At 43.4% G+C, this 26,463-nt stretch overlaps 2 protein-coding genes across 7 annotated transcripts in view; one reads left to right on the forward strand and one right to left on the reverse strand.

The window, feature by feature from the left end:
* Window positions 1–6,619, forward strand: part of NHSL1 (NHS like 1) — a 235,834-nt gene extending 229,215 nt beyond the window's left edge. For all 6 annotated transcript variants that reach the window (XM_079148018.1, XM_079148020.1, XM_079148019.1 and 3 more), the window contains 2 exons: window positions 324–459; window positions 4,656–6,619. In XM_079148018.1, the coding sequence (XP_079004144.1) occupies window positions 324–459; window positions 4,656–5,391 (872 nt within the window). In that variant the 3' untranslated portion in view covers window positions 5,392–6,619. The remainder of the gene's footprint in view (window positions 1–323; window positions 460–4,655) is intronic.
* An 8,572-nt stretch (window positions 6,620–15,191) lies between these two features.
* On the reverse strand, window positions 15,192–23,417 carry HEBP2 (heme binding protein 2). The gene is made up of 4 exons (XM_079148369.1): window positions 23,054–23,417; window positions 22,424–22,559; window positions 21,538–21,718; window positions 15,192–15,795 (listed from the first exon to the last, which is right to left on the reverse strand). The coding sequence occupies exons 1-4, from the start codon at window positions 23,153–23,155 to the stop codon at window positions 15,597–15,599; spliced, it is 618 nt and encodes a 205-aa protein (XP_079004495.1). The 5' UTR covers window positions 23,156–23,417; the 3' UTR covers window positions 15,192–15,596.
* Window positions 23,418–26,463: the final 3,046 nt, after the last annotated feature.

Here is a 26,463-nt window from a genome sequence, read left to right on the forward strand (position 1 = left end):
GGGAGGTGGGGGTGGTCTGCAGCAGGCTGGGTACGAAATAGCAATGAGTAATCTCTTTTCTGAAGAGCTGCAAAGAAATGTTCTAACAAAATTTAAGAGCAATTCAGTACAAGTTCTGTAACAGAAAAGAATGAGCTCTGGCTATCAGGCGAGTGTCATTTCCCCCATCTTTGTAAAAATCACAAACTGTAGAGCCCGCTGCATCCCCTGTGGTTCGCAAATTGTCAGGAGTGGCAGGGAAGCAGCATATTTCAGAGCTTGGCGAAGGACTGAAATTCTAGTCACTGTGCATCTTGTGTCGCCTGCGTGTGTGCTTCTCTCAGCTGGGGCGCTGGAGACCAATGCTGCCTGCTGCTCCTCAGAAGCCTGCGACTTCCTCCTTAAGGGGGATGGGAGTGATGAGGTGATGACCCCCACCAGACCCAGGACCACCGAAGACCTTTTCGCAGCTATTCACAGGTACCAAAACTCCTTCCCCGTACCTTAATTCTCTTTATAATTCCTTCTTTCCAGATGGTTCCTCTACTTTGTTTTCTTGAGGTTTCTCCTGCCGTCCAGTCCCAGCTCATTAACTTTATCATTGATTTTTTAGTGCGTTTCTTTCTGCGCCTTTATTTCCTCTGACTCCAATTTCTGTTTTACTCTGTTCACTGATTTTTACAGTGACATTGGGAACAGAGTCTTAATGTGATGATTTCTGATAGACACTGCATGTGGCAATAGAGGCAATGTGTCAGTCATATGACAGAATATTTATAAGAATCAGATTAGAGCAGCTGGTGATCCAGTCCAGGTGAGAAATACTATAGCACTGGGCTTAGGATGCACAGACTAACTCTACAGAGCTCCCTTCTTAAGGGTGTTTTAGTTTATTATTTTTTCCCATTTTACAGAAAAACCATAATCTTATGGTTCCATTTCTTTGGTTCCTTAAATGTTTCAGTAAGGGTATATTGCTTTTTAAGCAGGAGCAGAGAATTAAACTTGCTTGATACTGTAGGCCACTAGTGCCATCTACTGGCATCACAAATTATTGAGTTAAAAAAAGTATAGGTCAATTTTTCAAAATAAACTTCCTGAACTGTTAGTTTTTATATGTGATCACCTTTAAGAGTGATTGTGATTTAGCACGAACGTTTCATTTATTGCATAGCTTTTTCGGTTATAAACAGCCGAGTGGTCCCATAATAGTGTCATTATAGAAATTGATAAGATTATCCATGTGCAAGTATTTTGAACCATAATGATACATAAAGCTTTTGCTTCCTTCTAGACTTCTTTATCACAGCTTTTCAGATTTTTCCGATAACCATTATGAATACCCTTATGCTGCCAAGACACCCCCCCCCCCATCCAAGGTCTTTTTTTTCCTCCTGAAACAAAACATCCATAAAATCATTTGATTCTCTGCATAAACAACCATGTCAGCACTGTCCCTAAATTCTTGGAATTTAACTGAAAAAACTGTTGCTGGAAAGAATGGTGCTGTCCCTACCTGGAACTCCTTATTCACATATAAACATCTAACTTGTGAAGGAAACCAAGCTGGCAAATTGAGGAATTCATGAAAAATTATATGTTCTTTGCTTCTCAGCCCAAATATTGGTGTAATAGACCCTAAAGACTGCCCCCTGCAACATTCTCCAACTGGTGGCTTGATCTCATTAGAAATGAAAAAGTAGCTAGTTACCCAACTACTTCTCAAAACAGGGAAATGAAAAAGTCGCATCTTTTTAAGCCAAATTTAGTGGCATTTCTAGGAGTTTACACAGCTGTTTCTAACTTTAACCATGCTAGACACATAATAAGTACTCAATAAATATTTTCTGAATTAAATGAGACCAATTGGAATTTAACTGTCAGGAAATTCTTCCAAGACTCAAAGTCTTTCATTTAGTATGGAATGCATTGAGTTGCTAAATATATAGTAATATATATTTATAATAGCAAGCCCCAAATATGTGTGTTGCCTGGTTGCTCTGTGTACTAAATACTTAGTCTGAAGGAAACCCAACTGTTGTGGAGCCAAACGACTGCATGCTTTTCCTAAAAATATGCCAAAGGTCTCTTCTGTATTTTATTTTGGCAACCTTCAGAAGAAACTGAAAATTTTGTGGTTTCTCTTACTAGACAGTTACATCTACTACAGATGTAGAAATTGGCCAGCCTGTATCACTCTCTGTACACATGAGAGAAGTCCAAGTGGCCTTAGGAATGGATTGCAAACAGAAAGCAAGGATGCAGGCCGGTTTCTGTTGTAGTACTGATACCGTATTAGCAGATGTTATCTGAAGTCTGTGACATTTAGGGCTTTTTTTTTTTTTTTTTTTTTTCATGTCCTTCAGCGCCTAAATTCATAATTTAAAATAAAGGCTATCTAAATTGAAACACAGCTTTCAAATGTTATAATGCAAATTAATTCACTTCAGATTTAAAGCCAGATGGAAAGTGTTGAATGCCAGTCGAGGTGTGAAGCTTTTATATTTATTGAAGTAATTAGTTTTTAAAACAGTGTTAACTGTTTGAGTGCTTCTTATAGACATCTTTAGAAATTTGTACCTACCTAGGTATGCATAAGTGTTTATATGCAAATAATTTGTTTGTTCAAATTGAATTCTCTCTTTAAGGGGCAGCTGCTCTTGAGGATCACCAATACTTTGCTAAAATCCCATCTTTTTAAATTCTAAATCTATAGTTAAGGACCATAGCTTTCATCAGGTATAGTTGTGGCTTATTTTATGTACCTTAGAACACCTTCACTGTCTAAAAACCAAACAAGAAATTACACCACAGGCCAATCAATACCTAAAGGACTGAGATGAGCAAAGCTGCTTCGGGGACAAGCAGTGTTGGTTGTGGGGCCATGTGCTATAAGTGGGACGAGACTCCTTAAAGTCCCAGCTGTCCTAAGCAGCTCTGAGCCTTCACCCTCTCGACCTCATTACCTTCCTATAACCCAAAGTGCTTGGACTAGGCAACATCTACAGTTGGAGATGTGCATATTTCTGTGCCGTCATGGGTTATTAACTTAGACTAGGGCCCTGTATTAAACCAAGATACCATAGGCCACATTCTGCTGTCCCATGCCTCATCAGCTCTGGCCACCCTCATACCCTGTCTTGAGTCTTTATCACTTCCTGCCCTCTACTTTGGTGGCTTCTTTTCAGCCCAAAGTATGAGACAACCCTTGGAACATCAGTGTGTGCAGGGTAGCCAATAGGGGCCCAGCCTCCCCGCTGCCTTACTGTGTAGGCCCTGTAAAAACTAAAGCCTGACCTGGTGGCAGGAAAGAAGAACTCATTTTCTTATGTGGCACTCAAAGCTTTGTTAAGCATCTCCTCTGTGCCTGACACTTACGGCTGTTGACCCATTCATCTTTAGTAAGAAAAAAATGAACTATACACTATTAGTTCCTCTTTTCAGATAGATAACAAAATAGAAAATATATCTTGCCCAAGGTCACACAAGAAAATCTTTAGTGGTGAGATTTAACCTAGGATATGTGACTCCAGAGGTTCTTAACCTCATCTCACCCAGCAAACATCTCCATTTTACAGGGACTGAGGTGCAGTAGAAATGGGTACCTTGTCCTAGCTCACAAGCTAGAAGTTGGGAGTGCTCTGATTCACCTCTTAATCTGTGCATGCCATTACCATACTCTCAAATTTTACCTGCTACCTGGGCTAGAATTTATTAGCAAGAAAAAAGAAATGCCCACGTCTTTTTTTATTAACTATGTCACGACTCCTTACAGCAAGTCCACCCACAGTTAGCTGAGAGACATCACACGCCGAGTAACTAACTGAGGAACCAGCAAGGGGCACTTGGCCCATCTGCCAGATTCTCTTTCCCAGCACTACAGTGCATGTTGAATGGGAGGTTCTTAAGAGAACCAGGGCAAGAAATTCCCGCAGAAAACCTTTTACTTCCTGTGATCAGTCTCTTCTCTTCCACACATCACCCCACTCCTCCTATTTTCAGATCTGATCAGTATGAGGTTTTCCTTAAAGTCGGTCCTGAAGCAATCTCTGGCACAGTTGGCTCATTCTTGTTTTCTGGAAAACTGGATTTCTAGAGGTTGACATATGGTCCTATAAGAGCGGAGGAAAATTGGTTTTGTATCAAACTCTAGAATGACAGAAAATGTAAAGTTGTAGAATTGTTCTAGAACGTGGGTCATGTCTTAGTATAGGGGATATTCTGGGGGCCGCTCATCTGTTAGACCTGTTCAAGCACAAGCATCCGCCAGACAAGCAAGAGTTAGAAAGGAGGGTCAGCAGGAGAAGTTCACTTGGGATCAGCCCAGTCTAGGGATGTTCACTGAAAAGTGGCAATTAATGAAAACCAGGAAAGGTCCTATGTGGTGTCTCTTTCCCCCGAGAGTGGAGAGTGACCGAGTGACCAGTGATGATTATCGTGGGTGATTATGGACTCATAGGAATGCAGCCATAGGTTTTTCTTTTCTCCAGGGTATTAAAGTTTCCCATAGTTACAGTAAGTTTTTCTTCTCTTTTCTTTTCTTTCTTTCTTTTTTTTTTTTTTTTTTTTTTTAAGTAAACTGAAGTAGTTGATAACCTGAACGTGTGCTAAGAGCAGCAGGGTGACTGGCAGAGATACGGAGAAATAACCTTTATCTCAATGTTATCAAATCTCAGATCCAAAAGGAAAGTCCTTGGCCGTAAAGATTCGGAGGACGATCACTCCCGAAACCACTCTCCCTCCCCGCCAGTGACACCCACGGGCGCCACCCCCAGCTTGGCCTCTCCAAAGCAGGTGGGGTCGATCCAGAGAAGCGTGCGGAAGAGCAGCACCAGCAGCGACAACTTCAAAGCTCTGCTGCTGAAAAAGGGGAGTCGCTCAGACACCAGCGCCCGCATGTCGGCAGCCGAGATGCTCAAGAACACAGACCCGCGGTTCCAGAGGTCCAGGTCCGAGCCTTCGCCGGACACCCCTGAGAGCCCGTCAAGCTGCTCCCCCAGCAAGAACAGAAGGGCCCAGGAGGAGTGGGCCAAGAACGAAGGCTTGATGCCGCGGAGCCTGCCCTTTTCCGGGCCCAGGTACGGCCGCAGCCGCACGCCCCCGTCGGCGGCCAGCAGCAGGTACGGCGTGCGGAACCGCATCCAGAGCAGCCCCATGACTGTCATCTCCGAGGGGGAGGGGGAGCCGGTGGAGCCTGCAGACCCCAGGGCTCACCGGGCTCTGGACCGCACGAAGGGGTGTTCCCTGGACGGACTGGCCGGCGAAGAGATGGACGAGGGCAGCCTGCTGTGCGACGAAGGGCCTGTCACCTCCCCGCAGGCTCAGGCTCCTGGGCGCATCAACGGGGCAGCCAGGACAGGGGACAGGGATCCCCTAGAGCAATGTGGAGGCACTAGTAGGGAGGAGAGTTAGGACCAGATGGGGCGCCCCCAGGTGTCGGGGAGATGCGCAGTGCACCGCTGTAGGGAGCCTAAGGGGCCCTTCCCTGCTTGCCCGCTTTCCCACTAGGCATCGGTGCTGTGGGCCCCAAGGCTGCGGGTCCCTTAGGAGTCACTTGCCACTTGCTGTGTGGCTTCAAAACAAGTAGAAGCTTAAACTTCTGAAAAATGCTTCCTGGGGAAGATTTTTTTTTTTTTTTTTTTTTTCTCAAAAATGCTGGGGGAGTGTGTGTGCATTTTGAACACTTCAAAAACAAATACACACACACTCAGTACTGTACAGAAATAGAAAGTAAGTCAGAGTTAATAGCTAGAGTAATGGAGTCTTCTGGACGAGGTGGTAACTGCTTTCAAAGCATTATGCTTTGGGAAATGAGTGAGTTCCCCAAGAAGGGAGAAGTCATTACTTCTAAGAAAGAGGTGGTAGTCGATTGGTTCTTAATGCAGAACGCGTGGATGTTCATGCTCATGTGGGGAGTCAGGGCTAGCCAGAACTGGTAAAGGCTAAGCAACTAACTGGTTCAGGTACTTTTCTCTGGGGTTCAAAAAGACTTTGTTTCTTTTTTGTAAAAATAGTAAACACATGGAAGTGGCAAGCTGTAACCTGGTGCCTGCTGCTGTGCAGCCACATACACACAACTTTTAGAGCCTGAGGTTTAGAAGTGTGGGCAGTGGGTTAAGTGAATTCCCTCCTTGAGTAGCAGCCCGAGTCCTTAGAGAACTGAAGTGATAGTGGAGACTACAGAGGAAGGAAGAGAGAGAAGTGAGGGCAGAGAGGAGGAAGTGATACACTGATGGAATCTGTTTCCTGCTTATTAAATAAAATTATTTTTCAGAATTAAAGTTGAAAACTTGCACTACAGAACTGTGGGTGAAGCCGGTCCTTTTACAAGAGTTTTGTAACCAGAGTTTAAACTTCTATTTGGCCATTTCTATCACTTGAAATGTCAACATTTGCTAACTTTTGGATATCCTTTTGGTTACACCAAAGAAAAAAATTATTGCTATTTTTTTCCTTGAAAGCCTGCAGCATTATATCCTAATTTAGAAAGGTTTACCAAAATCTATTATATATTATCTTACTTTGAAGAAAATGCTGGATAGCTCTTGTTAGTCAAATAAACTGATAAAAATTGGTAGGAATTGGCTATTAATTAGCCCTGGGAAATGAGTTTTTAGATTAAAAAGATTTTTTTGCATCATTTGGTTTGTGTGTTTTTATATGTGTTTATAAATAATTGAGTTGCTAACTACCTTCTAATTTTCTCCAATCAGAATCCAACACTTTTAGACATGGGAGAAAGGTGTATGAAGTTATTTATTTTAATGTAATGTTCTCGCAACTCTCCCCCCTTCCCAACTTCCACGTACTTAGAATACAACAGTTTTGTCTTCATTACAAGGATCTAGGATGATGATACTGAGATTCTTGTTCTAAATCCAGTGCAGCTATCAATTTCCATCTTTTTCTTTTTTTTTTTTTTTTCAGTGTGAAAATATCTAAAAGTTGGACTGCATAGGTCAAATCATTCTAAGGTTTACAAAATAAAACTTTTGATACCTGTCTTAGGGGCAAAAACAGAATTAAGGCTCCTTTTTTTTCTCTGAGGAAAGAATACTTTCCTTTCACACAACCAGGCATGACTTCTGGGTCTGGATAAAAGGGATTTTTATCCTTTTGGGCAATTGTCTACTGCTACATAGGGCACATGGCTGTTTTCTTGTAAATTTTAGAAAAGTAGTGTTGGCTTTTGAATATGAAAATCTTCCCATAGCTACCTGAAAAAATATTAGAATGTACGTGGATATAAAAATCTTGAACTTACTATAGAAATCATTTATTTGAAGGCAAAATAAGTGACATCAAAACTAATTATAAAACCATTAAAGATCCCCATTTTACAAGATACATATTAGGTTTTGAATTTGTTTTGAATAAAACCATTGTAAAGTCAACATTTGAAATTTACTTCTTTTTTGTTTATATGTGTGTTTTTTGAATAAAGAGGTAGGGCGTCTTATACAGAATTGTTGAGTGCTTTGCTGGGTCACACACAGAACAGCAGTGAAGAGCAGAAGGGACCTGTGGAAGATGGGGACCCAACGAAAAGGAAATAGAACACTATAGATACTGGATGGTGCCAACTAAAAGGATATATGGAAAAGCAACTCCATATAATGTCCCATGGATTTTTGAATAAAATATGAATAATGAATTGACTGGTTGTTTGAATGATGCAACATGTGGAGACAACATGGAAAAGACAACGTTTTATTGGCATAGATGATATATGGGTAAACAAGAATCTAGACTCATCCTTAAATGATCCTGTGTCCTCAGGATGTTTTGCTACTTTATTCCTTTGTGAGGGCTTCTATGAGTGAGCTGAATCATTCCCAGAAACATGAAGGTAAACTTAACAGCCTTTGCTTAGATGACGTAGTCAATAGAAACCCCAGGACTAAATTATTCTTTATTTTTTTCTGAGTTGGAAATAAATGAGCATTCAATCTGTCAGTTGTAAACAGTTTCAACTTGAGTCTGCTTTCTGCTCTGCTGTTTCTGAAGAATCTTGATTGAAATCTGTTATTTCTCATGTGGGAATGAAGAGTATACAGTTGACCCTCCACGGCTACAGGTTCTGCATCCATGCCAATGCAGTGAATACATATGTATTCTCTCTCCTTCCACCAAGTGTCACCCTTGAATGAGGGTCACTTTCAGCTTGCAATGACACAGTAAGCTAATTCATGCATAAACCAAGCCCAAGCTTTTTCCTTTGGTGAATCATACTGGTCCTCCAAATAACCACAGGGAGGGAGGGATGTAGATTGCAACCATGGGGACATAGTGATTGGGCTACCTGCTCCTTTGGCTTGCTCAGATGTCCTCTGATCCTGCTTGTGACCATTTCTATATGTTTTTCCTCCTTATGATGGAAGTCTGCTCATCCTGTTAACTTTATGAATTGGTGGTTCTGATAGGACTTAGATAAGATGGACAGCTCTGGACACCATCATCTCTTGATAGCTCATGTTTCTATCTCTGTGAGGGCTTAGTTCTCTCCTGTGGTTAGCACTACCTTGCTTCTGGACATCAGGGATCTGCACTATGATTCTCCCATTGGATCTTTTCATATATTCCACACTGTATTTTTTTTTTTCACCAATGACACCTCAGTACACTGAGGTCTACCATATCACATGATCCAAGCTGGTAATTCCTTCACATCTGTCACTTCTAATTTTGACTTATATTTTTCTGTGTTATTCTGGTTTTACCAAATTTTTATTGGATGTTGGGAATTGTGAATGTTATTTTGTTTGTTGATGGATTTTGTTTTATTCCTTTAAATAGTATTAGGCTTTATTCTGACGGACTGCTAAATTTCTTGGAATTAAATTGATCCTTTCAAAGTCTGCTTTTAAGTTTTGCTAAGGGAAATCCAGAGAAGATTGTGATTGAGGGACAATTTAAGCTCTTGACTGAGGAACCCTTATTTTGGGGATTCTACTTGATCCCATACACATTTTGAGTTATTTTCTTCTCTGGCCACTGGGAACACAAACTATTCCAGTTCCATGCATAATCTATGAATTATTTGTTCAACTACTTTGCAATCATTCATTTCTTGGTTTGGGTAATTTCTCCTCACACTTTTTAGTCAGCCAGGTACTCAAAGAGAGACCCACTGCAGCTCTACAGAGCTCTCTCTCTTTCTGTATGCTATGCCTCCTCTCACTTACTCCGCTGCACAAACTCTGCCCACCTTGGGCTCCTACAACCCTGATCTCTAGTTCCTCGACTCAGCAAAACCACTGGTCTGTGTTTGGCATCATGCTCCCCAGCCGCTAAAGAAACTGCCTCCAAGCCATTAGCTTGAGCGATCATTCAACTCACTTCAGTCCCCAACTCCTTCTCTGAGTCCATCCTCCTCCATGTGAACTTTGAATATCAGAAAAACATTGTTATGTGTGTTTTGTCTAGGTTTTTGGTTTAAGATGGAAGGTAAATTGAGTTCCTGTTTCACCATCATGTCCCATGAGAAGCAGATGTTCCCATGAGATGACCTTTAAGAACATTGCTGAAGGCTGCACTGATCTTGATTTACTGCCTTGGTCAGGGCAGGGGGCTTAGAGGCTTAGGCTTATACTCTTTCCCCACAGGTCAAAGAACCAATGTGATTTTTCTACTTGCCAAGTACGTCAGTGTCAAGTAGATACTCAGTGCTTAGGGAAATAACCAATGGGGACTCTGTAGATTCAAGGAACCTGCTGTAAGCCAAACTTTTGACTGGAACTGTGTTTATTTTCCAACTTCCATATGGTCCCAGTTTCATGGGGGATGAGGAACTATAACGAATCATAATGACACTTTGGGTTTTAAATATTATTTATTTATTTTGATACAGGGTATTAAACTCGGGTGCTTAACCACTGAGTCACATCCCCAGCCCTTTATTATTTTTTATTTTGAGCAGGCAGGGTCTCACTAAGTTGCTTAGGGCCTTACTAAGTTGCTGAGGCTGGTTTTGAACTTGTGATTCTTCTGCCTCAGCCTCTCAAGTTGCTGGCATTATAAGTATGCACCTCCACGCCCAGCTCAAATCCCCCCATATCCATGTACTTCTCTTTCCCCAGTGTGCAACCACCTAAGTAAATGGCTATATGCCCCTGTAGAAGAAGACTGGAATAATCATGACTGGGTACACTCATAGAAATAGTGGAAATGTTGCAGAAACCTTTCCCCTGGGACCTGTCATCTCTTCCATCATGAGCTTTGGATCAGAAAACTGGCTCAGCTCTGGAAGCTAGGCAAGGATTCCTGGTGTTTTTTTATTGGTGTGATCTCTCTTAACCCCTACTCATCCACCTCACCCTCTTTTGGTTATATATAAAGCATTACCCTGTTGATTTTTTTGTTTGGTTGCAAGGGATGTCATGTCCTATTTAGCATCTCTGTAAGATTTTACAGATCAGGAGCCCTGTAGCTGCCACCCTGAGCATGGTAGTCAACATGATAATGGTGCCGCCCTGGATTCTATGGTTAGCATTGCCACCTGGGTTCTTTGAGGTCTCAGCATTATCCACATGGCACTTAGCACACCCAGGTCCATCTCAGCATTTCCAGCCAGTGTGGACTGCAGAGGCGAATCACTGCTGAGCTCCTGGAACGTTCTCACGCTTTCTTTCCCATACACTCGTTTTGACCTTCCTCAGAGAAATATTCCTCGGGTGGGCCATTTTGCCTCATATATCCATTCCAGCATGCCCCCTTCTCTGGGATCCAACAAATCCAGGCATTTCAACACTTCTCTCACTTTTTCTAGGCTCCTATGAGCCAGCCCAGAGCAGTGCATTCGCACTGTCTTCCAGTGTTTTTCTCATGGTGTTAAATCTTGTATCCTTAGAGTTGTTCCCAGCTCAATAAATTCTCCCTTACCTAGTGTTGTAAACCTAGCATATTTAATCAGGCACCCTCAGAATCTAGTCCCAAGGGTACTCCTGCGCCCTTCTCAGTGCTTGCTGACCAGGCCATACAGCTCCTGCACAGTCCATTTCTTCTCTCACCAGAGCAACACGGCCCCAACAGGTTATGTTGTGACTTAGCTCTAATTTTTAGCCTGGCAGCCAAGAGAAGGGGTGGGGACAGCTCTTGAAGGGCACCTGCTGCCTTCTGGGGGGAAAACTTTACATGGTCTTTCCTCATGGTAGAACGAAGGAAGGGGGAGGGAGTCAGTCTAACTTTAATGAGGAAGGATGGGTCTCTTCTGCATACTCAGCATGTTGAGAAACACTGTGACTCTTGGGAGTCAAAATTGTTGGGTCATCCACCAAATCACCTCCATGATGTGATTCAGGATCCCAGGTTTGACACTGACCTTGATATTGCAGATCGGACTGGTTGGACATTAGTAGTGGACTAGTTTTACCACCAAAGCCTGTGCTTGGCCTTCAGAATTTTCTGTTTAGTTGCTGCAAGAGATGATCACTTGCTCACAAGTTACCAAGGAGACTGGCTCTCAGTTGATTTTAAGTAGTCTGTTAATCGACCTGAGTTTTTCGTTGGTGATCTACAGGACATCCATCCAATTCAGTAATAACCGTTCTAATCTATTGCTCTTGTGTTTATTATCCACACTTTGCTCTTGTGTTTATTATCCACACTTTCCCCACATTTGAGACAATAGATTTGCCCACCAGTCATGGCTCTCTTTCACCACTCCATCTAAAGTTTTAGTAACTGGACAGCTTCTTCATGCCTGGGGCTATCTGTGCTTACCTTCACTAGGGATGGAGGCTCATAACCAGCCAGTCTCAAAACGTTGCCTTTCCACCTATGTAATGGAACCACTGTTACCAACTGAGCCAATCTGAGGCTGAGAAGAAGTACAAAGATGTATATTGAAATTGTACTTTTGAAAAGCACAAGGAAGAGCTGAATGGAGCACAGGAGCTGTTTGCTGGATTGCAATAAAGATTGACACAGTCTCTACCACCCTGCCAGGAAGCTCTGCAGCAAAGCCTGTTTATTAGGACCCCCACTCGAGCAGAAATGACTAGGTCTTATATCACCACCTTGCTTGGTCGCTGGCTGGACGTTGGTAGAAAATGGCATGCTGTTGACTCCCTCTTAGTGATAGGCTAGGTGCTCCCCTGGGGACACTGTGTCCTTATCTTGAAGTCTGAGGTGACCCTGAAGAACATAAAAGCTGAAGGCTGTATCAACCACAGCCCTCACTGCTGGGCAGTTAGTAATTTCTTGAAGGTAAGTCTGACTGGCCCACTCCATGTGTTTGTCTGCCACCGCTCCAAATCCCAGAAAAGAAATGACCCTTCTTGGGCCACGATAACAAATAAGTGGCAGGAATGGTCAATGACATCAGTAACCTCACTTCTAAACCAGGCTTCGAAATCCCACTAATCAGCAGGCGCCTCGCTCCGGTAACCGCACCTCCACAACGACAGCTCAATCCATCCCTGGATGCTTTTGAAAGTCCGTTAATCCCCGGACTCTGTTTCCTAAAACCCTGTGTAAGGTCAGCAGTTTTCTTTATCCAGAGAGATGGTGCCGGACAAGCACAGACGTCCTGCTCAGCAACCCATCCGTGCAGTGTTTTGTTTTGGGCACCGAATCTGACCTCTTGGATGCTGACACCTCTGCCCAGGATGCTCTGACCTCTGTGCCTTGCTTCCAACTTTCACATCTCCAAGGTCTCTTCAGAGAGGCCTTTCCTGAGCACTCTGTGTGATTGAACCCAGGGGCTCTTAACCACTAAGCCACATCCCCAGTCCTTTTTTGTACTTTAGAGACAGGGTCTTGCTGAGTTGCTTAGTTTCTCACTAAGTTGCTGAGGCTGGCTTTGAACTCACGATCCTCTTGCCTCAGCCTCCCCAGCTGCTGGGATTACAAGCATGTGCCACCATGCCCAGCCCCAGTTCACTTTTTTTAGTTGTACATGGACGCAATGCCTTTTTTTATTTATATGTGGTGGTGAGGGTCGAACCCAGTGCCTCATATGCCAGGCAAGCGCTCTACCTCTGAGCCACAACCCCAGCCCCAGTTCACGTCTTGATGGCAAGTGCCACAACTTCAGATCATCTTACTTGTGTTGAACTCCCTCATTGTCTGGAACACAAGGTCCACGAGGATGGGCCACTTCTGTCGTGTTCACAGCTGTGTCCTCAGCAGGAAGCAGGACTAAAGAGTTTGAATGGTGGTTGCTGGTCTGACGGGCTGGGGGAACATGTTTGCTCAGCACTTTATCCCAGCCCCTCATGGGGTGCCTCGAATACAGGAGAGGCTCCATAAAAACCTAAAGAATAAGTAAATGTCACTTCAGGGAAATGTTTAGGGAGAAAGGCCAGATTTTAAGCAAGACAGGTAATGACTAGAAAAGAATGGAGAAGTGCAATGAGTTTTAGGAATCTAGCACTTTTTGGAATCAGTGCCTATTTTGAGCGGAGTGATGGAGCATTTGGGGAGGGAGGCACTGCAGAGGATAGGGCAGAGCTCATGATGGAGTAAAGTTAGATCAGCAGCACAAATGGAAGGCTGAGCCTTAGAAAAGAATCTGGACACATATCTCCCACAGGTAGGATAAGAAAAAGATGCACAAGAAATCTTAACATAAGGGCTATTTCATAATCAGTGCCAGACACATCATTAAAATAACTGATTCATTGCTGTAAGAAATACTCTCTGGGTTGATCAATTTATGGCTGAAAAAAAAAGTCATAACTTTTAAGGAAGAGGAGCGGGGAAAATGGGATACTCTGAACTTGAATGGTATAAACCAATTTTTTTCTTGAACATGTTTTAGGTTATGACTGAATCATGGTCATCAGAAATATGCTTCTCTCATGTAAATGAAATTTATTGCATAAGTGACACGTTTTATACAAGACTATAGGTTAAACTTTAGAAATATTTGCCTCATAACAGTAGAGGTTAGTACTGTGGACATTCATCAATAGGAGAGCTAAAAGACATTCTCCAGTAAATGATGGTGAATGTGCTATAAAAAGAAAAATAATTTTTGGCAAGCATAAATATGTAAGGAATCAATAAATTTAACATGCAACTCAAGGAAGTATCTTCAGAAAATAATTGCCTAGAATTTTAAAATTTATATCCATAATAATTTCCAAAAAAAAAAAATCTAGCTTTTTTTTCTTTACCCAAAATTACAATCTTAAAGGTATTGCTGAGATCATAATCACGTGAATTATATCTATTCAGGAAGAACACCACCACACGGTCTGCCTGTGGGGCTTAGAAGGCAAAAGCATGGACTTAGAATCAGACTGCCTGGGCTCACATCAGCCTCTGCCCTTACAGCGTGGTCTAAGGCGAGTTACCTGACACCTCTGTGTCTCGGTTTCCTCATCTGTAAAATGGGGATGATCAAATGTGGGTTGTTCTGAGGGTCAGATGTGATAATTCAGGTGACACACTAAGAACAGCACATCTAGAAGGCGATCCATAAACATTGGCTATGGAAATCCTTAAGTGTTGGGACTGTGGTCTACTGTGCCTGGATTAGGGAAAATGAATTTTATAAGATAATGTTAGGGTCGAAAAGGGCCTCAGGCATCCTGTAGCCCCATCTGACCCACTGGATGTGCAAATCTCCTATGGAAGCGATGGTCTCCTGAGAAGTGGCAGTGTGGCGTGTGCTTAAACAGGCAATGACAGGGACCGGAAGCAGTACCACTCCTGGGCAGCTCTGATGGTTGGAAAGTACGGAGCTCCAGCCTGCTTTCCTCCCCAACTCCTAAAACCACCATCCCTGGGAGCCCACAGCAGAGCTACAGCCCTTCCCACAACTGGCTGTCAGGGATCCAAATGTGACTTTATCCTCCCTAGGACAAATGTTTTCCAACACCATCAGACAAGGATCTCTAATCTTCATTTTACAGAATTTTACTAATCATTTTATAACTGTGAAAATACTACATGAAATATTCTGAAAAGTGAATTCTTAATTATATGTTTGTGTTTATTTCTTCAATAAACATACCTTTATTTATTTATTTGGCAGCGCTAGGGATTGAACCCAGGGCCTCGTGATTGCTAGACAAGCCCTCTAACGCTGAGCTGCACTCCCAGCCTGAAACATGCCTCTATGGAATGTCATGTAGAACAGGAAGTCCCTAGCTTCATAAACTTATTCTGTCACTCAATATTATCAATACTTTTGGGTAAGAGTTTTCTTGTGCAGGGGGCACTGGGCAGATGGGGACGAGGCCTCAATAGAGAATGTAACAGTGGCAGCTGCAAGAGACAATTTATTTTTGTGTCCAGCTGACTTTTGTCTGGCCTCCAGGCCTGCTGGACCCGTAGTTCCACATAGGATAAATCTTGAATGTTTTTACTGATATTATCTGGAAGGAATAACATCCAATGGACTCAAATCCAAGCAGAAAAAGGCAACATGATTTTGATATTGTGAACAAAACAGAAGTTTGTGACCCATTTACATTTACAGACTTTGTCCCCTGTTATCTGAATAGCTAAATAAAGCTTCCAGCATTAAAAAGGCACATTGGAAATCAGCGTAATTCATAATAGTACTCTCACGTACAAGCTCCCGCACACGTGCTTTACTTCTAGGTGAGGTCAACATCTGCATCAGAGCAAAGTTGTACCCCTGGCAATGAACTTCCTCTCATTCCTCATTCGAGTTCTTTGGAGGGTTCACTCTTCTGTATCAGCCACACCTCGTTATTTCTGTTGAGCAATTGGAAAGGACTGTTGTAGCCCGCAGTATAGAAAACCTTTTCGTCAAAAACTTTTCCTTCTTCCCTCAAAATGCTTGCTAACGTCAAAAGCTGTTCTTGATTCTTCTGGCCACTAGAGAATCCCTCGAAAGACCTACAAAGGAGAAAGGAAATAGCATGAACGATTTCCAGACCGACGCTGAGAAGAGCGGGAGCTTGCGCCCTAACACTGGATAACGTGCAGCTTCCGAGCCGCTGTGCTGACCTTTCCGGCCCCACGAACCCCAGTCCCACGTGACCTCGAACCCACCGAGGAGAACCAGGAGGGCGCCTAGGTTCCACCTGCTGACAGGCAGATTTGGAACTTACAAGATTTCATATGCTTAAATCTTGGGCTCCTCAAACTTCACTGTGCATGACTAACTCTGGAATCTTGTTAGAAATACACGTTCAGGAGGCCTGGGGCAGGCTTCAAAACGTTTCTAGCAAGTTCCCAGATATATACTGATACTCCTGGAGACAATCACACTTTCGATACCCTCTTTCTGTTTCTTTTCTCTTTTTTCTTTCTTCCTTCCTCTTTCTTCCTTTTTCTCTCTTTCCTCTTTCTTTTCTTACTCTTTTCCTTTTTTCCCACTTCTTTCTTTTTTTCTCCCTCCAACCCAGGGTCTCACTATGTTACCCAGGCTGTTCTCAAACTCTAGGACTCAAATGATTCTCCTACCTCAGATTCCCAAGTAGCTGGGACAAGAGGCACATGCCACTATGTCCAGATCAGAATGTCAATTTTCCATGGAACATTTCCTTGTTTTTCTCCTTTGGGCAAAAAGTAGGCACTGGGTCACAGATGAATATAATTAGTTTAGATCTCTATGCATTTATAGTCTAATGGAAGAGACCAACATTTAGGCAGCCGTCTACGCACCCCAAGTGGAGGTAACAGTGGCAGGATCAAAGATCTGCAGAAGCACTGGAGATATGACTAAATCTGGGGTAAGGAGGTTGTCTGAGTTAGGCCTGTAATGGAGTATGGTTTTGATGAACAAAGGGAAGGGATAAGCAAGGAATAGAAGTCTACAGAGCACAACGCATTTTCGTAGTGAAGCATAAAATAAAATCTGAAAGGTGAGTTGAAGCCAGAAGGAGAACCTTAACCTAAGGCCTTCTGAGGTTATTGCAAAGGATGTCCAGTAGACAATAACCTGGTCAGACCTGGGTAAGGATACAAGCACAGAGTTAGAAGGGAAGAGCTAGGAGACTGTTAGAAAGATGGGGAAGAAAAGATTTACATAAAACGAGGAAAAGAGTAAAAGTTGGAAGTATACATTTTAAAGTATGTAGACAAAAATATTCTGAGATTAAATCATGACCTGGTTGAGTTGCTCACATATGAGTAAAATGAATTTGATTTTGAAGGTTAAGAATGGGAAGCAAAACTATTCTTAATATGCATTTTTGGGTTTTTTTTGTTTGTTTTTTTGTATACATTTCATCAATGGGTCAATGCAAAAAATCAGTCCTACCACAAACCATATGAGATTCAGGACCCAAAGAGCACAAACTATGTTGATTTTATTCAACAGTGTCTCTCCTGCAACTCGAATCCTTCCTTTTAAATCTGCACTGAATAAACATAGGCACCTCTGTGTTCACATTAACACAAAGTAAACTGCAGCAGGAGAGCTGATTCAATTCTTATATGTATAAAGAATATAATTCTGAGCCACGTGTTAACATTTTGAATCTGATATTTCTTTAATGAACCGTCAACACTTACTATGTTCAGCCTATAGGAGATTTGTGTTCATATTCCACTTTTTCCTTAATAAAAATCTTGAAGACACTAATTAGAAGTCGTCTTCTGTTCTCTGAACACTTGCTCTACGAGGATCTACCTGCTGCTTTATGCTGTACACATGCCTGTGTGCCCCCTGCCCCACACACCAACCTTGCTAGGAGCTGGAGCATATGCACATGGGGACAAGCTGTCATATTCCTGAGGAGTTTATAAGGAAGTCATTATAACTGAGAAGAGTAACAATAGGAGGAAGGGCATTCACAGGGTGGTGGCTGGAGAAACTGAGGAAGAGATCAGAGAGGAGGTGTCACTTGTCCGCTAGGTTGAAAGCATGCTCTTCAGGAAGCAAGAGTGCTGGAGCTGGTAGTGCCTGGTGGGCATGTTCTAAGTGTTTTACCTAAATGAGCTCACGTGCTCTTCCAGGCAACCCTCTGAGGTAGGATGGGATCACACACATTTCACAGGTGAGGAGATTTAACAAGGAAAAGTGGGGTAAGCTGCTTGGAGTCCAAAGTAAAGAGACAGGGAAGATCAGGACACAATGTGGAGGTGACCAGGGTGGTCCAGTGAGCAGGGGCTGCTGAGGCAGGACGGGCTCACTAGGGCACCGGGGACTGTGCCAACAACTTGAGCTTCACCATGGCAGCAAGGGAACACAGGATTTCAAATGGAGCACCAGGTTGGCGTGTGGGGGGTAAGTGTTGTAAAACAAAGATCATGGTTCCACTGTAGAAGGGCAAAGGGAAAGACAGGTGGCAGTGAAACAGCTGGAAGGCTACTGAAGTGAAATAGTCAAGAGAGAAGTCAGTGACCAGCCCAGTGTCTCCTGGGAGTATCAGGCAATGTGCAGAGAACTAGAGTGTACAGAGATGGCTTAGGTGTGGTGCCTCTGAGGAGCAGAGGCAGGAACAGTGAGGATGGACACGAGGGAACAGAATCAAAAGTCATTCTTGAGGTGAACGGACCTGTTCTGGGGTCAGTTTTCAGGGGAGAGCGTGCTGAAGAGTTCCTTGCTGGGAAGGCTGTCCTGCTAACACAGCCCTTTGTGGAGATGGGCACTATAAGGTCAGAGAAGGTTTAGGGACTAGGGAGTGCTCATTTTTAGAGCTATTTGGTTTGCTTCCTCAACCTTCATCCCCAAATGGAGATGTACCAAGTAGGGAAGGCAGAACTGGAGACAGTCACTAGATTTAAGAGTCCTTAGACCCAGGGAGTTGAAGCAATGTGAAAGGATCACCCACAGCCAAGTGTGTTGTGAAGAGAAGATCAAAGCAACAGGCATTAACAGGGACTTGGGGGTGGGGGACCAAGGAGGAGCCCATGGAGGCAAAGAAATAGAGAGGAATGGCAAGAGAGTGCCTTCTTAAAGATAAACAAATATACAGGAAACAGCTTGGTCAACACATGGATGATGTCGGGGCCAGAGGCGAGACGACTGTAATATGTGAAAAATGTGTTGCTAAGGATGGCAAGAGCAGTTTCCAAGGAGACAGTGGGAGCTGCACCAGACTGTGATGGTTCTGATGAAGCCCCAGATGGAAGTGAGGAACATGCTACTGGAACCTGAAAGAGAACTGGACCTTGTTACAATGTGGCAAAGAGCTTGGCTGGACTGCGTTCATATCCTAATGTTATTTGAAAGAGCTTAGGAGTGATGAAATAGGATAGCTGGGTGAAAGTTCTTCCAAGCAAATGAAGACGTGGCTTGGCTTCTACTGAATTCCTATAGTACAATACAAGAAAGGAAAAACAAGGTAAAGATAGAATTTACTATTATTATTATTATTATTATTATTATTATTATCATCATCATCATCATCATGGTACTGAGGATTGAACCCAGGGGCACTTAACTGAGCCACATCCCCAGTCCTTTCTTTGTATTTTATTAGAGACGGGGTCTTGCTGAGTTGCTTAGGGCCTCACTAAGTTGCTGAGGCTGGCTTTGAACTCACAATACTCCTGCCTCAGCCTCCTGAGCTGCTGGGATGACAGGCATGCACCACTGTGCCTGGCTAAAAACAGAATTTTTAATCAAAAGTGAAGCAGAACCTAAATTTTCAGACAATTGTTAGCCTATCCATACTGAAAGAAATGAAAAAGCTTGCTCAGGAGAGAAGGGCATAGCCAAGCAATGCTTTGAAAAGGAGATTAATTTGGCACTGCCATCCATACTGAAGCCAAGACATATTCTCCAAGAACGGCTCCAAAGGCATTTCAGAGCTTATCAGGGGCTGCCTGTCCCATCCCAGGCTCAGCGTACCAGCACATGGGGGAGAACAATTTCAAAGGAGGTGCTCCAGGCCCTTTAGGACCTTGGAGATCAATGCCGACCACCACCTCACAGTTCTGCTCCCTGCATTCCAAGGTGGCACTCCTTGGCCACTTCAGGTTCAGCTGGATGGGCCAAGGTGTGGCACAGGCTATGATGGCTGGCCTTTGGGAGGGCACAGGTGATAGCTCCTAGCAGCATGCAAACAATGCCATCTCCGCTAACGTGCAGTGTACACAAGCCGCGGAGTGTGGCTACCGCCACTGAGATCCTGAAGCCTCAGGTGCATGAACCAGGCAGAAGGCCACAGCAAGGATGGGGCCACCACAGAGAGTCCCCTGTAGGGCAATTCCTAATGGACACACCAGACTGGTAGAGCTACTATTGTGCAATTCCAGCCTGGCAGAGCTGCAGGGAGGTGACTGCAACCCCGAGAGTGGCATTGGGGGTAGGGTCACCCAAAGTTATGGGGCAGGGCTGCTTGAAGCACTGGGAGCCCACTCCTGTCCAGCAAAGCTTCAGAGGTGTGACCCCCACTCCAGGAGGCCTGGAAGGCAAAGTCTTGAGTCAAAGAGTATTAATGCTACTCCTTAAGATTTGGGTCTCTTTTGGGACCTCTCATCCATTTCTTCCTCCCTATTTCTCCCTTTTGGTATGTGTTTATCCTATGCCTGTCCCTCTGTTATATTTTGGAAGCAGAGAACATGTTTGATTTCACAGGCTCACAACTGGAGAGAATTTGCCTCAGGATGAATCATACCTAGAGTCTCACCCAGATTTCATTTAGATGATATTTAGATTAGTCTTTTGAGTTGATGCTGAAATGAGGTAAGACTCTGGGGGTTACTGGGATGGAACTAAGACATTTTGATTTTGCTTTTTGCTTTTTTTTTCCTTTTTTTCGTACGAGGTGTTTAACCACTGAGCAACATCTCCAGCCCTTTTTGTTTATTATTTATTTTTTGAGACAGGCTGTTGCTGAATTGCTTAGGGCCTCACTAAGTTGTTGAAGCTGGCTTTGAACTTGCAATCCTCCTGCCTCAGTCTCCTGAGCCACTGGGATTACAAGCCTATGCCACCACACCCAGCTGAAATTAATGCATTTTGTAGGTGAGGAGGATGTGAACTTTGTGCAACCAGGGGTGGAAAGTTGTGGATTGAATGTGTCCTCCTCCTAATTCACATGTTGAAATTTTAATCACCAATGTGATGATATTAGGAGGCAGCGCCTTTGGAAGATTATTAAGTCATGAGGGTGGAGCTTCATGAATGGGATTAGTGTCCTTATAATACAGTCCTAAGGAAGTTTATTTGCTCCTTCCACTATGTGAGATTTCAGCAAGAAGGTTCCATCTATGAACCAACAAATAGTCCCCCACCAGTCACTGCAACTAGCAGTGCCATAAACTTGAACTTCCCAGTCTCCAGAGCTGGAAAATTTCTGTTTCTTACAAGTTACCCACTATGTGGCATTTTGTCACAGTATCCCTAATGACTAAGATAAGTACCACATACTGTTTTTTAAGGTATTTTTGTTCAGGTTTACCTGGATTACAGGTAAGGGCAGCCTTATGTTTGGGGTGATATAATTTATACTGTTTTATATGTGGAAGTCTGCAATAGACTTCTCATTAAATGAATTTAGTAGATCTTGCAACAGACTTTAGTAATATTTAAAACCAGGCCAGTTGGACAACACCCTGAAGCAAGTTAGACCTGTTTTTACAAAAGGGTGAAAAGCTTATTGGAATTGCACAGGAGCTAAACAGTGAGTGCATGCAAGTAAAACTAGCAGACAGCAGGGCTGTAAATTATCTACCACTTACCGCACAAACACAGTCATTTCGGCTCTGTCTTCAATGAAGACATCTGACTCTGAAGGCTGCGGTGGATCAGATTGCTGTTCTGAGGGGAGGTACAGGGAGATGGTAATGGTAGATTCGCTAAAAGGACCTGAGCCGGGCTCCACGAAGCTTGTCACTGGAGCTGTCATCTTTATTTTCATCTCTGTGCCATAAAAATGAAATTAAATGTAGTGTACATATGGTTGCTTTTAAAATTTAACCTATTCTTTATCTGAGTTTTTCGATTTACTTTACAATACTGATTTAAATATTTACCTTTAAGATAATAAATACCTCTTTTTAAGAAGGCCAAAATGAACTCAATTATTCATGGTTCACATTAAACCTTTCTGTATTATTGATAATTTTGGTTAATAAATTCTATACTTTCAGAGATAAAAGGGGAATGTAGAGATAACATGGCTTAGTTAATTCTTTTTTCTTTACAGTTCAGAAAATGAGGTCCCATAAGCTAAAAATATACATATGTATTTTGGCCAGAGACAAAAGTTATGACTTGAGACTTGGGCCTCCTAATCTACCATCTTCCTCCCCTGATAGCTTTTTCTGTATCAGTGACCAAATTACCATGAAGCATTAGCCCTGGGAAAGGACTTCTCACTAGTTAATGGAGCCACAGTTCACCCAGAAAAGACAGGGAGAAAGGTTGAAAAGTACTACCTAGTGGTACCCCCCTCTACCCCATGCCAAAGGTACTCCAGGAGCTTCCTTCTGTGAAAAGACCAAGTCTTTGATGATCTGGCTATTTCTATTATAAAGGCTTTTTCTTTAAAAAGCTAAAACTCTTCCTTAACCCCAGGTCTCAATCATCACGTGTACACTAAGTTACAAGGAAAACTGCTCTTACCTTTCTCATTTTTGCCTTGAATGTAGCTGTTCAGTTTTGCGAAACCAGTCTGGATGGCTGAATCCCAGTCCATAGACTCAACACAAGTGCTGACCCACTTGGCTGGCCCATAGTGTCGGATCTCGTAACTTCCGGCCTAAAGGGAAGAGAAAACTCCCAAAGTAATTCCAAGACAGCAGGACGCGAGATGCCACAATTCCGGTATCTTGGTCTTTGGTCTACCTGGAATGGTCTTGCCTAGGTGTTGCTGGGCCTGGGGTCGGGCCTTAAGTCCTGGCTCCTCAGGGCCTGGCCTAGCCTGTCCCTGAGGTTTCCCTCTTTTGTGTTAGGACTGGTGACAGTCCCAGCTCCACAAGCTCCAGACCTCAATTCAAGTTAAAAGAAACAGGCATCCATGAGCCTGAGGGTCCCACCGCCGGCTCTGGGTTGTAATCAACTCCTCCCTACTTCCCACGCCCCACAGAGATAAGAGGCGAAGGTGTGACCCGCACCCAGGGGTACAGCTAAATGATCCTGTTTGTGCAGGAAGGGGCTGGGACCATCTTTAAAAGTCTACTTTTAATTTAAGCCCACGGGACCTTCGGGTTTCACTGCAAACCAGCCCGAGGGCAGCCTCGCGTCCCCACCTACCTGCGCGCCCGCGTCCTCCGGGGCCCTCCAGTCCGGCGTCTCCACCGCCTGCGCCTCCGCGCCCTCGGCTGCCCCCAGATCTGGCTCGAGCACCTCGGCCATGGGCAGCGCCGATACTCGGGGAGAGAGCGGTCCAGCTGCGCCCGGAAGGCCCCAGTCCCCGCCCGGCGGACGCGCGGCCTCCTGCCCGCAGTGCGGAGTCAGGAGCCCGCTGGACACGCTCGGGTCTGGGCCGCAAGGGGGCGCCGCGACCGCCAGGGGACCCGCTGCAGAACCGGACAGCGGGTGCGGGCCACGCCCTCCGCCGGGTCCCCTCCCCAGGGGAGAGGGAGCCGAGCCCGGAGACTGGACGGCAGGGCCCGCTCCGCCCTGCTTTCTCTGGGGGTCTCTCGGCCCCCGCCCTTGTTTTGGAGCGAGGCGGAGGACAGCGCGGGCGCGCCTTCTGCGTAACCGGTCGGGGCGCTTCTCCCGCCTCCCGCCCGCGCTGGCGGCCGCCAGACCCTCTGAGTGTCCCTGCTGGAAAATGTCCCACTGTGTGTGTGTGTGTGTGTGTGTGTGTGTCCCCGCCGGACCCTCTGGGTGTCCCTGCTGGAAAATGTCCCATTGTGTGTGTGTGTGTGTGTGTGTGTGTGTGTGTGTGTGTGTGTGTGTGTGTGTGTGAGAGAGAGAGAGAGAGAGAGAGAGAGAGAGAGAGAGAGAGAGAGAGAGAGAGAGAGAGAGAGAGAGAGAGAGAGAGAGAGAGAGAGAGAGAGTTCTCTACCACTGAGCTACATCCCTAACCCTGGGGGTACTGTTAAAGCAATTGATGTCCTTCCCTTTTTCCTTGATCTTCTCTGCCCAAACAACTGTGTAGTGGCCTGGGAACACATGACACTTTCTAGTGGTTATATCAAATCTATTATTATGCAGAGTTAAGCCTGAATTATTTAGGGAAGCCTCAGTAATAAATTTTGACATTTTTTAAAAAATAGCCTGTTTATTTTAATTATGTAACAGATGTGATCCATTGCTTAGGTGACTTTGCAGTGTTCGAGAAGTTGAGAATGTAATTATACTTTATTGCAAGTTTTTTTTTAAAGAGGAAAAAGGAAGTAATTTATAATTGGTTATGACGTTTTTCTTTTAATCTGAAGACTATCTTTTATAATTATCTCTATTTTTTTTAGGGGAGAATATTGTGTTCGTAGAAAAACAGGCTAATTTTGGAGACGTTTTAGATATAGGTGTGGGATATACAATTAATGACGATAACAGCAAGTGACTAAATATCTAAAGGTGGTAATTAGTCACATAAAAGAACAGAAGGAAGGAAAGAAAAATTATTTCAAAGGAATGGGATTTTATTAGTACAAATTTAACAAAATACAGAAAATTCAAGTTTTATGCCCCTATTTCAAATAATCAAGTTAGGTTTCTTGTGGATGGATTATGGTTAAATTGTTCTGTTAGCACATACATAACTAATGTTTATGTAAGAATATGAAGCTGATATTTTACTTAAGCTTTACAAAAACTTTGAAGACAGGTTCTGTTTTCAAAGTTCATAAAGTGGAGGCTGAGGGTGGGAGTTACCCAATTACCTAAATGTTTCTTTTAAATTTTTTCCCCAATAATCTGTGTGGACAATTAATAAGCAACATTTTAGGAGTAGATATTAAATCGGTGTTAGGAAAGACCAAGTTATACTACAGAAGCAACCTCAGATCTCCCTGGCTGTAAGCAACAGCTCCTGCAAGAAATTCTCTTTGTTCTTTGTCCTTCAAGTCTTCAGAGTCCTCAGAGGGTCTGATGGATTCTTCAGAACAATCCTTTCTAGGCAATGGTGCAGCATGCCACCTTTATGTCGATGGGGTCCCTGTGGTCACCGCAGCAGGAAAAAAGAGCACCAGGGTATCTTTCAGCAGCCATTACCAAGTCTCCTTATTCTACAAAGTCACTGCAAGCACTGAATCAGTGAATCTAGAAATGCTGCTTTTAAGGGAGATACAGAGTTAGAGCCTCTGGTCTTGATATTTTTGTCAATTAATATAAACAAAATTTGTGTGTTTCTGTACACAGATGTCTTATTTAACATATATTGTTGACTTACTGACATTGAACCCATGTTCAACATTGTAACTCGTGCCTGAGTGAAGCTTCTCTAACTCATACATTTTTCACTATGGGCTCATAGGTTATGAGCCTTCTTGCACTTTAGGAACACTGGACAGCACTTTGGCACTGCACCTAGGGGCAATTTTAAGCAGTGAGATCACCAACAAAAAACACAAGAATGAAAAAAAAAATTGATTGTGGAAAAAGGACATTGTTTAGAGTATGAGAGCTGAAATAAGGAGGCAGGCCTCTGCCTCTTGTGACTTTATCTGGGAGTGCATGCCCTGGCCAACACAAATGTTTTGCTACTCTGTGCATGTTCTCGAGTGACAGAAAGTTCCCTATTGATTGTGGAGCTACAAATATATTTAACAAGTAAGCAAATTTTCAAATACAGAATCTGTGACTAATGAGGATCAACTATAAATGCTTCTTGAAATAAGTTATGTAAGTTGCTTCCATCTGCATTTCATTGGCCAAAGCAAGTCCCCTAGCCTTGACGAGCCTCAAGGGAGTGTGAAAGTTCTCAAAGGAGAATTCAAAATACTTGAGAAAGCAGTTTATAATATCGTTAGTCACTCATCAATTATTTTTTTCCATACTTGTGGCAGATTTTATTTCCCAGCTAGGAAGACTCAGAGGTCAGGACCTCAGCTGGCATCAGCCATCACACCTGTGAGTGAGCATCTGTTCAAATGACTCCAGCCTCCTTCCATAGAGTCACCTCCAGACCTCTGAGTCTTCCTAGCTGAGGCCCAGAGGTCACGGAGCAGATACAAGCTGTCCTTGTAGTACCCATGCAATCTGTGAGGGTAAGATAGATAGTATTTTTTTAATGACATAGAGTATAGGGTGATTTGTTTTTTAGAAATAGTAACTTAAAGAATATTTACTCTGGGGCTGGGGAGATAGCTCAGTTGGTAGAGTGCTTGCCTTGTAAGCCCAAGGCCCTGGGTTCAATCCCCACCCCGCCAAAAAAAAAAAAAAGAGAGAGAGAGAATATTTACTCTGGCAAGGATTGTGCGCGGTGTTGGGGAATGATTTTAGCAATTAAAAAAAAATTGGTCCTGGCCTTTATATGTCTTGCTGTCAAGTCATCTTTTACTCTGGGGTCATTCTTGCACCCACACTATAATTAAAATTTTTATGGTTTCAACTGTCTCAAATATGATAACTGTAAATTGGGTACCAACTTGCTATTCTAAAAAGAAATATATCCTTTCTTTTGGTTGGTTTCTTCTTTAGTTTTGATGAGAATTATAATTCTCATCCATTATTTAGACCCCAAACAACCCATGAAGCCCCTTTTACACTGA

Source organism: Sciurus vulgaris (genome assembly GCF_902686455.1).
Source record: "Sciurus vulgaris genome assembly, chromosome: 7".
Lineage (NCBI taxonomy): Eukaryota > Metazoa > Chordata > Mammalia > Rodentia > Sciuridae > Sciurus > Sciurus vulgaris.